Here is a 14,616-nt window from a genome sequence, read left to right as displayed (position 1 = left end):
CAATATGCATTTCCTCTGGAAGTCACTGTCCTTCCGGCTGGCAGCAGCACCAGGCCAGGAGGCTTCAAGCCCAAGGAGTGCAGCCCCCACTTGGAGGCTCGCAAGCCCAGCAGGGGCCTCCGGCTGCCCAAGCCCCTGCCTCCCTCCCTCCCCCACAGCCCCCACTATGGGCACTCCTCTCCCTCCCGTGATTCTCTGTAGTGAGCTCCCCATTGTGGGAAGTATTCAAGCAGAGGCTGAAAGGCCACCTGTCAAGGAAGGGAATTCCGGCTGTGGGCTGAAGGCTATGGTTATATATGACCACTGGGCCCAGAAATTCCAGGTGCAAAGGTGCGCTAGTTTCAAGGCTTAGACCCCTAAGATTCTGGACTCTGTGAGAGTCTAAAGCCTCCCCAAGATTCTTTATTTTTTTTTTGAGGAAGATTAGCCCTGAGCTAACTACTGCCAATCTTCCTCTTTTTGCTGAGGAAGACTGGCCCTGAGCTAACATCCATGCCCATCTTCCTCTATTTTATACGTGGGACGCCTACCACAGCATGGCTTTTTGCCAAGCGGTGCCATGTCCGCACCCGGGATATGATGTGGCAAACCCCGGGCCGCTGAGAAGCAGAACGTGCAAACTTAACCGCTGCACCACCGGGCAGGCCCCTCCCCAAGATTCTTATGTTCCAAGGTTTTCTGGTTCTAAGGTTCTGTCCCCCAGGATTCTAGTCCCCCCAAGATTCTAGACACACGAGAGTCCAGATCTCCCAAGATTCGCTGACCACAAAGTTCCAGACTCTAAGATTCCAGTCCCTGTGGTTACGGCCCCTCCCCCACCCCCCACGAGGATTCTAGGCTCTGATGGTTAATTACACGGGCCTTTTTATTCCATCTGGAAAATACAAATATTCACAAGAGTCTGTACAACCTTAGGGACACCAGCCCTGGCCCTGCCCTCAGCCGCATGCCACCCTGACACCCGCCCCCTGCCCCAGCACCCCAGGCTCCCTGCTCTGGTCGCGAGTCTTTTCTCCAAGGCAGGCACGAGAGTTTGATCCAGTCACAGCTGGGAAGAGAAAAACAGAAGTTGTAAGGGAGACCCTCCCCTAAAAAGTAGGAGCCGGCCTGGCCTGGGCCTGTGGACAGAGCACCCCATGCCCCAGCCCTCAGGGGCACCCAGCTCTGGATGCGCTGTGGGAGGACTTACGTCAATTACAAGTGGATGTCAAAGACGCCATCCTCCACCGTCTGCACCTCCTCCTCGCGGATCTCTGCAGGCAGGGGGTCGCAGAGCCAACTCCTGGGTTCCTGAGTCCTCAGCAGCCCTTCCCCGACTCACAGGAGGCACCCGCCCCACCCCGGAAGCAGACCCAGCCACCAAAAATCAATTCACTGAACGGCCCAACCACCCGATTTTTGAGGCTCTCTCTAAGTTTTCATTCTGCCGCAGCTTTTTTGCAGCCACGGATGTGTCCGTGCAGTCTGCTTAAGTGTCAGTTTGGTGTGTCTTTCACATTGCAGACCCCAGCACTTCTGGAAGGCTCGATGCAAATGGTTTTATCTTTTCTGCTTTGGAGGACTGATGCCAATCCAAATGGCCGTGGTCAACTGCCTTAGACCCCCGTCTAACACAGTCGTTCAGACTGTGCTCAGCAAAATAATCATTTGAGGAATTGTCATTCAGAAACCTGACCTAAAAATGCCAGAGACCCCCAAGAGAGCCGTTGGGAGATTTTCAGGGCATGGGACTTTTCTCAGGACAGCCACCAGAGAAGCCAAAGAGGGAAATTCAGGCAAATGGCTCACTAAATTCCCCCTCCAATCCACTGTCAATCCCCCTAACAAAATAAGAGTGCTACTGGAATCTTGAGGCTTCTTTCACATTTACTCTTCTTTATATATTAGAGTCTCTCTCCCCTCAGCCTCCAAAGGTCAAGGGCTCCCTGGCCACCTTCTGACAGCCTTATCTGTCCAACCTTTTTTCATCACCCCACCAAAATAAGAGAATTACAAACTCTGGAAGGTTTTCCATCTGCATAAGTTAATACTTTGCCACAACGGCCCTGCCTTCCTCCCTCCACAGGCCAGTCCAGAATGAGACCCCCTCTTACCTGGAGGCCGGGAGCCTCGCCTGCCTGGGCGCGGCAGGGAGAAGCTGAAAGCGCGGTGGTGGGTGGGTGTGGGTGAGGGTGAATGTGCAGACCCCTCCAGACACACACTCTGGGCCCGGCGCCGACACTCGACTGACAGGCGATCCTTGCACTGCTTGTGGCAGTTCACACCACAGGCTGGGGAAGGCAGATGGGGAGCTCAGCCAGGGCCATGGGTCAGAACACCCTCCATCCCATTCTGTGGGCCTGTACCTCTCCCCAGGTCCCTTTGCTCCTGAGCAGCTGCCCCACCAAAGCAAGAGTCTCCTTCCAAAGTGCTGTCTTCATCCTACTGGCCAGTCTATGCCCTCTCCAATTTCTCGGTTCCAGGGTGGCTGCCTCACCAAAATAAAAGCCCTCTTAAAGGCTACTCCTTTCACATATCATCATCATGCCTCTCTGGCTCCAAGGTACTTCACTCCTTTGTAGTTGCCCCACCAAAATAAGAATCCCCACCCAGATAGTGATTCCTCAGAAAGCTCAGCCCAGCAGCCCTGCCATTCCATCTCACCTCGGCATTTGAGGCCCTGCTTGTAGATGCCCAGGATCTGAAATAGAGGAGGGGGGCCGTGCTGGGAGGGGAGGAACTTAGAAGTGAGGACTCTACTTCCTCCTTCTCAAGGGCAGGGACTGGGACTGACGCTCCGTGTTCTTAGGACCCCTCTGGGTCAGGCGCAGAGCAGCGGGAGGAGAGGCCGCTGACTCCGCGGGGGCGGGGCGGGAGGGGTGTGGCGGGGTGGGGGGTGCTCACCAGGGTCTTGCAGTGGCGGCAGGCGACCGGGCGCAAGGAGCTGCTCTCGTGGAAGTTGTGCACGAAGCCCATGCGGCCGCCCAGCACGGAGCTGGAGCGCATGAAGTAGGAGACCATCTCCTCCCTACTGATACAGCCGTCCCTGCCGGGGGAGGGGCGCCTCAGCTCGGGCCTCCCCAGGAGCACCCCCGCCGGCCTAGCCCATCCCCCTGGGGAAATCCCCTACCAAATTAAAGGTCCTCACGGAACTCCTGATTTGGGCCCAGGGGTGCCAGCAAGAGAAAGAGCACTGGACGTGGAGGCAGGCAGAGTTAGAAGCTGCTAGGAACCAGGTGTGTGGTCTCTGGCGAGTTACTTTCCCTGGGTTTCCTCCCCAGAAAAATGGGGCACCTGATTCCTGCCCCGCCCACTCCAGGGAGTTGGTGTGTAAACTAAAAGGGCTGTGCTCTGTCCCGTGGGATTATCAACCTCCGCTTCCCAAAGTGAGCTCCTTGGAACCCCAGTCGGGAGCACTGATAGTTAAGAGACCTCTGATGAGTTTGGGGACCAGGTAAGACTGGGAAGAACGACACGCCTCTCACTTGCACAATCCTGCCGGAAAGACCCCCGTAATCAGGGTTTCCCACATAACACACGGCTTCCACAGAACCCTTTTTTCACCTACTTATGTGTTTTAGGGGAAAAAGCGATGTGCTTTGGAGACAGACAGAGCCCAGGTCAAATTCCGGCTCTTCCATTTCCTGGCTGTGTGACCTTGGGCCGATGAATCGCCCTGTGCTTCAGTTTCCTCTCCTATAAATGGGGATGATAATTCCTCCAGCTCAGAGGGTTTTTGTAAGGATGCAATGAGATAGTGCCCATGAAGTGTCTACACAAGCATCTGTGTAGTTCCTAGGTCAGAGCCGGCCCTTGTTGCAAACTTCTACCCATTGTATCTGGGGATCCATAACGTGGTCCAGCCGGCCCCTAGATCAATGGGGCATTGGGACAACCGACCATTTAGAAAACAATATTAACCTAGACTCCTACCTTATACTGTGCGTGAAAACTAAATTCCCACTGAAGTGAGAACACTGACGTAAAAAATAAAATTATCAAAGTATCTGGAAAGACATGAGAGTAATTTTGTAATCCTGAGGGGTCGAGGGCCTTCCACACATAACACAAATCCGAGAAGCCACAAAGGAAAAGACTGACATTGAGCACACAAAACTTTTAAAATTTTTTTATATGGAAAAAGACAACAGAAATGACAGACGGGGAGAAAATCTTTGCAAACACATTGGACAGCAAAGGGTTAATACCCATTAACAGAGATTCTGAAAAATCAATGTGAAAAAGACCGACAAACCCAGTGGAATAATGGACAAAGAATATGAGGAGGCAATTAACAGAAGAAATATAAGTGGCCGATAATCATATGAAAAGATATCCTGCCCCACCAGTATTAAAGAAATGCGAATTTAACCAAGACACCATTTGCCAATTAGACTGGCAAAATTGTAACCTTATTATAGCATCCACTGTTGGCAAGGAAGGTGGGAAACAGGCACTTGTCCGCTGCTGATGGGGGTGCGAGCCGGCACAACCTTGCCTGAGGTCACTCTGGCAGTCTCTCTCCTAATTTAGAATGTGCATATCTTTTGATCCAATTATCCCCCTTCTAGGAAATTCTCCTACAGAAATAGTGGCCTGAGTGCATGGTACAGGGATGTTCACAGCAACAGGGCGTATATTAATAGCAAAAAACAGGGAACAGCCTACTGTCCGGGAGCGGGAGAACGGCGAGGCAAATGCTGGGCCAGTCACCCAGCGGAAAACTCTGCAGCTGTTCTGAAGAATGAGGCGGCTCTACGTGAATGGGCATGAAAGATGGCCACGATAAAGGGTTAAGTGGGAAACAAAAAGAGCGAGATGTGCCGCTCCACCAAGACAGCGATGAAAACAACAACAACAACAAACTACCTGAAAACCCTATGGCTACGAATACCGAGATGCTGGTTAAAAGACGTCAAAAGTTGGGGCCGGCCCCGTGGCCGAGTGGTTAAGTTCGCGCTCCGCTGCAGGCGGCCCAGTGTTTCGTTGGTTCGAATCCTGGGCGCAGACATGGCACCGCTCATCAAGCCATGCTGAGGCAGCGTCCCACATGCCACAACTAGAAAGACCCACAACTAAAATATACAACTATGTCCTGGGGGGCTTGGGGGAGAAGAAGGAAAAAATTAAAAAATAAAGGTGTAAATCCCAAAAAACAATTATTAAAAAAAAAAATGTGAAAACTTGCTTTAAATGCATAGGTGAGATGGCAAGAAAGAAACGGAAAGCCCCTAGTTCCAGAAACAAAGAGCAGCTTCCAGCTGGGGCGGTGAGTTGGGGCCGCACGCTGCTGCGGCTGCCCGGGCAGGGGGTTGCTGCTCTCCCTCCCGATGAGCCAGGTGCTGGGTTTTGATAGCCAATCAGGGGCTGGCCACAGGCCTGGGGCCTGCGGGAGGTGAGGAGTTAAGCTGAGACCCCTGCATGAAGCTGGGGCCTCGCAGGTCTCCAAGGGCTGCACCCTCTCTGAAAGTGTGGCCTGGAAAAAAATCCACCCAAGCCAGGAGGATAACACGGAACTCGGTCACAAGTCTGGAAGCAGAAACCAAGCAAGCACGACAAAGGCCACAAGCAGAACTGGGTTTGCACTAGCGTCCTGTTTGTCCATGAAACAGACACAGACAGACAAAATCTATATGGATTTACACATGCATGAAAAAAAGACTGGAAGGATACACGTACCCTTGTGAACAGTGTTACTAATAACTTCTAGATGGGAAAGGAGGGAGGGAATTTTCCCTTCTTACTTTATATACTTTGTTCACCATAAATCTATTTTACTATCTGCATTTTTTTTTTTTGAGGAAGATTAGCCCTGAACTAACATCTGCCGCCAATCCTCCTCTTTTTGCTGAGGAAGACTGGCCCTGAGCTAACATCCCTACCCATCTTCTTCTACTTTATATGTGGGACACCTGCCAAAGCATGGCTTGTCAAGCAGTGCGTAGGTCCACACCCGGGATCCGAACCGGTGAAGCCCTGGCAGCCAAAGAGGAACATGCAAACTTAACCACTGCACCACCGGGCCGGCCCCTAGATTTTTTTTTTTTTTACCACAGATTTTTGTGATATGAAAAAAGCCAGATTTTTGAAATACGGATAGCATTAAAAAAAATAAATCGACCTGGGATGGACTGTGAATTTTGACTGGAGTTTTGTCTGCTCAGCAAAACAGGGGTATGAACGTGGTTGCAGGGGGCGTGTGTAACCTACTTCGAGAACCAGCTGTTGTCCAAATTGTCAGCATGGGGATGGTTGATAAGTAAGTGGGTGCTGCTAATTACGGGCCTCTCTTATCTACTCATTAAAACAGGCTACCCAGGAGTTCAACTTGCCCACACTTTTTGCCAGCTGTGAGCTCCACGAATAAAACTTCATTGATGTAGCAACAGTCCCCAGGCCACAGTCTTTGCAAGATTCAAGTGGAACCCCCCATCTGTGCCTCTGCAGCCGGCAGCGCCCCCCAGATAAGAGCCCTCCCCACACTGGGCGCCTCCTCGGCTGAGATGGTCTGATTCAGTGGCCTCATCTGGCAGAGGAGGAAACAAACCCGAGGGGAAGTGAGCCTGCCTTCCCTGTCCCCGAGTCCCCAGCCCTCCTCACTGGTTCTGGTCGAGGTCCCCAAAGGCGCTGAGGTAAGGGAAGTTCCCACGGATGATCTGGAACTCCTCCTGTGAGATGTGGCCGTCCCCATCGACGTCAAAGTTCCGGAACACGGACTGGGGAACACAGAGGGACATACAGGCACAGGGAAAATAAAAGGAACGTCAGTGCGTGCTGCCCACATCCCCAGTCCAAGTCATGAAGGAGGCCTCAGATGTGGGTGGCTGTCTGTGTCCCCCATCACCTCCCTTTTCCATACCCCCACCCCAAGCCTACCCATCAGCTATACCCTGTGACATGGCACTGGTGGTGGCTCCCAGGAGCCCTGGCAAAACTGGCCTTGATTAACCACTACGGACCTGTCCCCCCGCCTTGGGATCCAGAGCCGGCCCCCACAGAGTCTCACCTCCACCATCTTCTCAATGTGCTCCACCAAAAGCGCCTGATCCAGCTTGGGTTTGGCAGCTGAGGTCCACTCCTCCAGCACGGGGGGCCGGGGAGGTGGGGTGCAGCTCGTGGGGCTAGTTGGCTGGAGGAATGGTCAGGTGTGAGCAAGGGCCAGAGGTGAGGGAGCCCAGGACCCAGGGAAGCAGAGAGGGGAAGCCTTGGGGAGAAGGGAGCCTGCCCAACAAGGAGTGTGGGTGGGGTGGCCTCTGAGAACTCTCCTGCCCTCACATCCTGGGATTCTCAGGTGGGGCAGAGGTGGGGGAGGAAGCCGATGGGCAGAGGGAAGCAGGACTCTGTCCCTCACCGACGACTTGGAGCGCGGCTCCCGCTGCAGGGACAGCTGGTAGAGCTCATCCTCCGTCTGATACTGATCCAGAGACACCTGCGACACAGGGTCTGGTCACACCCAGGAGCCCACTGCCCAGAGCCCAGGTCACAGGTCCACCCAGGGGCCACAGCTCAGCCACAAGCCCAGGCCAGAAGCTCGACTCAGGGCAGAGGCCAGCTTAGAACACAGCCCGGCAGCCACACGCCAGCCGAGCGTGCAGACCAGAACCCAGGGCTCGACCCCAAGCCCTCAGCACAACGCACAACCGAGATCTCAGCTAAGACTCCAGGTCAGAACCCAGCCAAGAGCTCTGAAACTCATCCCCAACCTGGAACCCAACGCAGCACCCAGAATCAGGCCCAGATTTCAACCCTGATCCCAGTCCAGAGCCTAGAAACAACTAAGAATCCACTCCAGACCCAGAACCAAAGCCCCAGCCAACATCTAGACCCCAGATCCGAGTCCAAGGCCAGCCCCGAACCTCAGAGCTCAGGACCGTGTTTAGAAACCACCCAGCACCCAGAAGCCAGAGCTTGGCCCCAAAGCTCGAACACAACCCCCCGCTAGGAAGTCAACCCCGGGCCAGGGCCAGCCTCCGATCAGACCCCAGCCCACAGCCCCGTCTGGAGCCTGGAACGCATCTCAGAATTCACTCCAAACCCTGGAGCCCAGCCTGGATCTCAGTCCCTTGACCAGGACTAAGAACCCAAGGCCAAGCCCGCTGCCTTGAGTGAGCCCAGGACCAGGTGGGCTGTCAACCCTGGGGCCCGGCCCCTCACCGTGAGCAAGCTCAGCAGATCCGGGTTGGCCTGCACTGGGGGCTCGACGCTGGTCACCATAGTCAGCTTCTCCAGGATGTTGAAGAGTTGCTTCATCTTGGCCCCATTCAGTCGGGTCCGGGCAGGGTCCAGCCAGTCAGGCAATGCCAGCTGCAGGGCCACCAGGTCCTTGAGGTGCACACCCAGGATGGGGAAACAGAAGCCCCGACAGGATGCCAGCCGGCGCCGGTAGTTGCCATAATTTCCAGTGGCCGTCACTAGTTCTGTCAGACGTTCCCAGAGCTGGGGGGCAAAGGGCAGAGGGTCACGTACACACACACACACACGCATTCACGTCACTGGCTCAACTACCCTCCCCTGCTCAGCCCTGGAAACGTGGGAGAGGATGAGGAGCCAGAGTCACGGATGGGTGAAACGTCAAAATCCTCCCTCACTGTCCCCCAACACAGGCTCCCTTAACCCCTGGTGGTCAAAGTTCATAGGCCATGAGGTCAAGGGAACACCCACTACCAAATACCACACCTGACACCGGGCCTGAGCACAGATTATCATCCACATTTAACAGCAGAAGAAACTGAGGCTCAGGGAGGCCAAGCAGCACAGAACAACGATCTAGAAAAATGTTCTGGGGCCGGCTCCATGGCCGAGCGGTTAAGTTCGCGCGCTCCGCTGCAGGCGGCCCAGTGTTCCGTTGGTTCTAATCCTGGGCGTGGACATGGCACTGCTCATCAAACCAAGCTGAGGCAGCGACCCAAATGCCTCAACTAGAGGGACCCACAACGAAGAATATACAACTACGTACCGGGGGGGCTTTGGGGAGAAAAAGGAAAAAAAATAAAATCTTAAAAAAAAAAAGAAAAATGTTCTTAGCTGCATTGTTCATCACAGCCAAGGCTGGAAAAACCCCAAATGTTCAACAGCAGATACATACACTGGGCTGGACTTACAATAAAATATTATACGGGAATGGAAATGAATGCATGATCGCGCCACACAACCGAATATAAGAATAAAAAAAGACAAAAAATAACATATACAACATGATTCATAGAAAGCTCAAAGACAGGCAACAAAAACGCCACACTTTTGGGGGCGCATACATAGGTAGTAAAGCTACAAAGGTAAGCAAATTCATCTTCATTACGAAAGTCAGACATTGGTTGCCCCTGATGGGGAGGGAGTTAAGCTCTAAGGTGCTGGGAGCTTTGGGGGCTGACAATGTTCTATTTCTTGACCTGGGTAATGGTTACATGAGTGTTTTCTTTATAATTTTTCCTTAAACTGTACATATGTCTTATATACGTCTCTACACGAATGTCACTCGATACGCTAAAAAAAAAAAATCAGAGGAGGAAGCACAAGGTTTGGAGTCAGGCAGACCGTGAGCCTCTGCTCAGCCGCTTTCATGGTGGGTCCTGGGAAAAGCATTTAACCCCTCAAGCCTCAGTTTCCCCATCTGTCAAGTGAGGACAGAAGTGCCCAACCCCCAGTGTTGCTGGGAGTTCTCAGGGAGGCCAGAGCTGGGAAGCACTGGCTCCAGGGCTTGACCAGGCTGCCCCCCGACCCCTCAGTCCCAGGCACCTTGATGGTCTCCGGGCTCACGTGGCTGTGGGTCTCCTTGAGGCGGGAGATGGAGCTGTGGCTCAGGCCCCCGACCACTGCCATCAGCGTGTTGAAGTTCTGCAGCTCCAGCAGCTTCTGGGGGACACACGGGGAGGGGGAAGGCAGTGAGCCAATGGACAGGCCCAGAATTTGGCCGAGCTTTTCTGGAGAGGAGGCAGTGGGGAAAGGAGCAACAAACATAGCCGTACTGTCAACTGAGGGGGTTGGAGGACAAGGGAGGGGCGGGCACCTCTGCCACGTGGACAAAGTGTGTGATGACCGCGGCCCGCTGCGGGGCTGTGGGCTTGCTGAGAATCATGAGCTGCACCCACTGCGAGACACTGTTGAAGAGGGAGATGAATCGCTCCAGGATGGGGTTGTCCACCGTGCAGCCGTGAGTCACGAAACTGTGGTAGTCCTGGAACTGGGGGCGGGAGCGGCCTCAGCACCCCCTCCCCTCCCCGCTGGCCACTCCTCACCCTCCAGCTGCCCTTTGGTGGTTAAGCTGAAACCCCCTGACCCACCCTGCAGCCCCGCCTGCCCGCCTGGGACTCCCTCTCCAGCCCACACTCCAGCCCCGACCAGAGGCCCTGGCGCCACACCAGAATCTTGCAGAAGGAGCGATACTCCAAGAAAGTAAGATGCCCCGCCAGCTCCATGGGCTCCAGGTGGTCAAACAACAGGGACATCTTGCGCTTCTTCTGTCCCATGGGGTTCCGCTGGGTCACCTGCCGCTTCCACTGGTAGGTGGGGCTGGGGGGGCAGAGGCAGTGAGCCCTTGGCTGGAGACGCCCCATCCCTTGTGGCCCCACACTCATGCAGACACGCCACTCGAGCGGACTGAGGACCCACACAGTGCGAGGCACCATGCTGGACACAGATGTCCCCAGTCCGGCCACTCCTGCAATCTCCCCCTCGTCATGCACTCCACACACGTTTATGGAAGACGTACTCTGCCAAGCACTGCTACGCGCTGGGGGGACAGAGATGGCAAGACACGGTTCCTGCCCTCGAGGAGCTCACAGGCTACTGAGGGAGACAGACACAGAACAAACAATCACAAAACAGCGTGGCACGTGTACGGGTCTTTGCACAGGGATCTGCACAAAGGGCCGTGGGGGAACAGAGAGAAGGACAAATTCTGTCCCGGAAAAGCCCTGAGCCCTCAGAGCCCATGGACACTGCACGCTTGAGCTGAGTCTTGATGACATGGAGAAGGAGGCAAGGGACCAATGTGAACAGAGCAGCATGGTGGGGAAGGACACAGGGGCTGCAGGATGGCGAGGGGACCAGTGCAGCTGCAGTATGAGGTGAACGGGATGGCGGTGGGCTGTGGAAATGAGGCAGGAACCCCAAGCTGGCTCCAGACTACGAAAGGCCTCAATCCCCAGCCGAGACATTTTGAGGGCAACAGGGAGCCATAGAAGGTTTTTAAGCAAGAGAGTGATATGACCCTCCCTCATTCAATTCAACAAACATTTATTAAGCACCCACGGTGCAGGATGCCGAGTGTCCTCCCCAGCCCTCTGAGCTCCCCCCACGCACACGCTGTCGATGTCGATGAGGCTGCTGTGCCGGCGGTTCCCTTCTTGGTCCAACAGAGCCTTCAGCTCCTTGATCTGCTTGGCGAGCTCCGGGTTCAAGTCAAACTCCGCTGGGAATGCTGAGATCCAGTACCTGGCCGAGGTGTGGAGTCACCCGACAGCCCTTCCCCCACCATCCCCTGGGATCGTAGTTCCCCAAAGAGGAGGAAAGAGCCTCAAACTGGGGTTCCCGTCTCCCAGCTCTTTCCTTCCCCACCCACATTGGGCAGATCAGGAAACCCAGGCCTGATCCAGGAGGGGCGTGCCCGGGGCACCACACCCACCATGGACAGAGCCTGGTTCAAACACACAGGACCGCTCCGCAGGCCCGTCTGAAGCCTGAGGGAAGAGAGGGGACAGCGCCCCAAGAAGAAGGCTCACCTGACCAGGTGGCATGTCTTCACCTGCAGCGAATTGGAGTTGTCCTTCCGGGATTGTTGGTAGGTGAAGGAGAGTTAAGGAAAACCAAGACGGAGACAACTCCAGAAAGGGAGGCAGGAGATGGGCCCAGCTCTGGAGGGAGGCTGAGGGCGGGGCCTGGTTCTAGGAGACATGCTGGGGGCGGGGTCCGGGGCGAGGCTGGGGCCGAAGCTCTGGAAAAGGGCTGAAGGCAGGGGTGAGGTGTGAGCACTGGGAGGCCGCAGGGCTGGGAAGGGGGCTAGGTTCTAGGGGAGGCTCAGAGCATCAGAGCCGGGCCTGGGTTCTGGGAGCGAAGCCAGGGGCGGGACCCAGGCTGGGAGTGGGGACAGGTCCTAGACTGGAGGGAGGACGAGAGCAAGGCCTAGGTTGGGGAGAGAGTCGGAGCGGGGCCCTGAGTCCCGAGGGGAGGGGAGGGGTGGAGCCTAGGCCCTAGGGGGAGGCTGGGCCGGGCCTGAATTCTGGGACAGAGGAGGGCCCATGATCTGGCAGTGAAGCCCATTCTCCGCCTGGGCCGGGCAGCCGGGCTGGCTCACGGACTCGGACGCAGGGCCCTTGGCGAGGCCCACCAAGGATATATGTGGAGCAGTTTTGCTGCCAGCTGAGAGGAAGGGATGTACCAGGAATGCATCATGAGGAACATGCGCACCAGCTCTGGTTCCCGCACCTTCCCGCAGTCATCTAACTCCGAGGGGTCAAAGAGAAGCAGGTTGACCCTTCGTCCTGCAGCTGTGGTCCCTAAAGCCGACCCCGCAGCCTGCCAGGTATCCAGACCACCCCCGCCACAACCTCCTGCTTTCCCAGGACTCCAAAACCAGGAGGCAGATTAGAGAGAAAAGTTAGGGTGGGAGTGCCATCAGGCCGGATCCGAGGAACTGGAGGAGGGCAGCGTCTGAGTCCGGCCCATCGTCCCTCCAGAGAGGAACCAGCTGGGGCGGAAGGAGCCTGGGTTCCCGGGGTCAAGAATTCAGAGGTCATTTCCTGAGTGCTTGGGCGAAGGGGCACCCCCTCACCAGATAAGCCGCCCCCCATCAGCCGGAAACAGCTCCCAGGCCGGAGACAGAGTTCCTCCGGATCCCCGGGGAGACAGATAATGCTCCTCATGTGTCAGAGTCTGGGGACCCCCGTCCCTCCCTTCCACACCGGCATACTGGGGAAGGGAAACATTGTATCCTTCTGAAGCGTGTGGATTTCTCTACCCTGTGATGAAAAGGAGGCTGCTGTAAAAGAGGCTGCAGGATGCGGAGCTGGGTGGGTCCTCGCAGGCAGGGCCCCGGGTTCAGGTTCCGGGCAGGGCTCAGGCTGGGTGTGCCCTCCCGTGCCACTCACCGAAGGCTTCGATGCAGCCGCGGAGCAGCTCCTCCACCGTGCAGCCCTTGTCCAGGTCTAGGGTGCCCGCCATGGCCGCCGGCGCGGGTAGGCTGGGCCGAGCTGCGCTCCGGGAGCCTCCCACGGGGCTCGGAGCCGACCCCTGTCCCGGGAGAGGCAGAGCGGGAGTCTGCGGAGGCGCCGGCCGGGGGAGCGGCCCGGAGGGCAGGACCGGGGCGGGGCGGGCACGCCCCCTGCTGGGCAGGGCCGGAGTCGGTCGCTGCGGCCACTCCGGGGTTAAACGGTCCGTCCCAGGATGGTGCAACCCACCAGTTGGGAAACGGACCCGCCGAGAGGCTTCCGGCCCTCCCTCGGAGTTGCGGGAGGGCCCAGGGACTCCCCGGGGATGAGGACGAGCCAGGACTCTGGGGGCTGGTTGGTGCCCCAGCCCCCGTAGGCCCTTCTCTCCTCGCGTCCTCTCCCCAGCGGCACCTGCAGCACCCCGCAGCTCGGCTCTGCGCCCCTCCCGCTTCCCTCCCTCCACAGCCTCCCTTCCCCCGCAGGGTTATTTTTGGGAACCCAGAGCCTGAGGGGACCTCGGAGGAATTTCTCCCTGGGATGGGAGGGGGGAGGAACCCAGGCGTCCTGCCCGCATCGCCCCCTCCGGGGCTCCCGGGGAGGGGAGGCGGAGCTGTGGCGGCCCCCAGGGGCCTGCCCTTGGGAAGGCCGGCTGGAGTGGAGAGGAACATTCCTGGGCGGGGGGTGGGGTGGGGGGAGCCCGCTGCGGCACCGAGGCATCAGCGGGAAGCCTGAGCCTGGGAACCGCGCGCTCCTAAGCCACCTCCTCCGTGAAGGCCCCAGGAGTCCGGGCTCAGCCCTTCCGCAGGCCATCTTCCTCCCCAGCTCGAGCTCCTGACCCAGGGCCCCAGACTGCACAGGCGAACTGTGAGCCACACACAGGCTGGACACGCTTGGGCACACAAAGAGTAGGGTGCCCAGAAGGGGGCGCTAGCACAGTGGGGGGGTGGAGAGTGCCTGTATGACCCCAGCAGCAACTCGTCACTGGCGGGGTCAAACGCATCCTTACAGCGACAGGCACTCATTCCATCCCCAGGCCAGGGACCCACATTGGGGTGCAAGACGCTCCAGCTCACACACACCGGGGCCTCAGGCACTTGCCGCCCATCCTCCGTCTCACACACACAATGGTACCCACACCCCGCGCACACCTGCAGGAAGGAACCCTCGGGCACCATACCCAGCTCTCTACCCCAGAATGCAAACCCGCTGCTCCCGGACCTGCTGCTCACTGGAGCCAGGCCAGCCTGGAGTTCCGCGGCCACAGTGGCGCTGACATCGCACACGCGTGCACACACGCAAGACAGTGCACCTACACGCATGTACCCTCTCCCACACATGCACACACCCCCGTGGGTGCGCACACACGCCCATTCCCCCGCCCTCCCTTCACCTGCGGTCCAGGGCCAGCCCTGCGGCCCCAGTGCCCTGGCAACCCTCATCCCGGACGCTGGCAGAGCCTGGCCCCACGGAAAGGTACCCGGCCCCTACACAT

General features: G+C 57.0%; 1 protein-coding gene across 3 annotated transcripts; it reads right to left on the bottom strand.

Moving 5' to 3' along the window:
- Positions 1-847: 847 nt before the first annotated feature.
- RASGRP2 (RAS guanyl releasing protein 2) lies at positions 848-14,571 on the bottom strand. Of its 3 annotated transcripts, XM_046644995.1 has the most exons (16): positions 13,065-14,571; positions 12,314-12,416; positions 11,700-11,762; positions 11,281-11,412; positions 10,338-10,488; positions 9,986-10,159; positions 9,715-9,831; positions 8,134-8,415; positions 7,331-7,408; positions 6,986-7,108; positions 6,580-6,695; positions 2,884-3,025; positions 2,644-2,680; positions 2,094-2,270; positions 1,190-1,253; positions 848-1,048 (listed from the first exon to the last, which is right to left on the bottom strand). In XM_046644995.1, the coding sequence occupies exons 1-15, from the start codon at positions 13,135-13,137 to the stop codon at positions 1,195-1,197; spliced, it is 1,827 nt and encodes a 608-aa protein (XP_046500951.1). In that variant the 5' UTR covers positions 13,138-14,571; the 3' UTR covers positions 848-1,048; positions 1,190-1,194. The 3 variants fall into 3 exon arrangements, 2 of the variants coding, with proteins under 2 accessions (XP_046500951.1, XP_046500952.1); XR_006885922.1 differs by having other exon boundaries at positions 1,190-2,270; positions 13,065-13,303; XM_046644996.1 differs by lacking the exon at positions 848-1,048 and having other exon boundaries at positions 1,113-2,270; positions 13,065-13,303.
- Between the last annotated feature and the right edge of the window lie 45 nt (positions 14,572-14,616).

The sequence above is a fragment of the Equus quagga genome, chromosome 17 (genome assembly GCF_021613505.1).
Source record: "Equus quagga isolate Etosha38 chromosome 17, UCLA_HA_Equagga_1.0, whole genome shotgun sequence".
NCBI lineage: Eukaryota > Metazoa > Chordata > Mammalia > Perissodactyla > Equidae > Equus > Equus quagga.
Note: the sequence above shows the minus strand (reverse complement) of the source record. Positions and strands in the feature narration are given on the sequence as shown.

Excerpts from the sequence above, each read along its gene's own strand:
- RASGRP2 (XM_046644996.1), bottom strand. The coding sequence starts at position 13,137 with ATGGCGGGCACCCTAGACCTGGACAAGGGCTGCACGGTGGAGGAGCTG. Across the intron at positions 3,026-6,579 it reads GGGGACCTCGACCAGAACCA|GGACGGCTGTATCAGTAGGG; the intron begins GTGAGGAGGGCT and ends CTCCCCCGGCAG. Across the intron at positions 2,271-2,643 it reads GCAGGGCCTCAAATGCCGAG|CCTGTGGTGTGAACTGCCAC; the intron begins GTGAGATGGAAT and ends TGCCTTCCCCAG.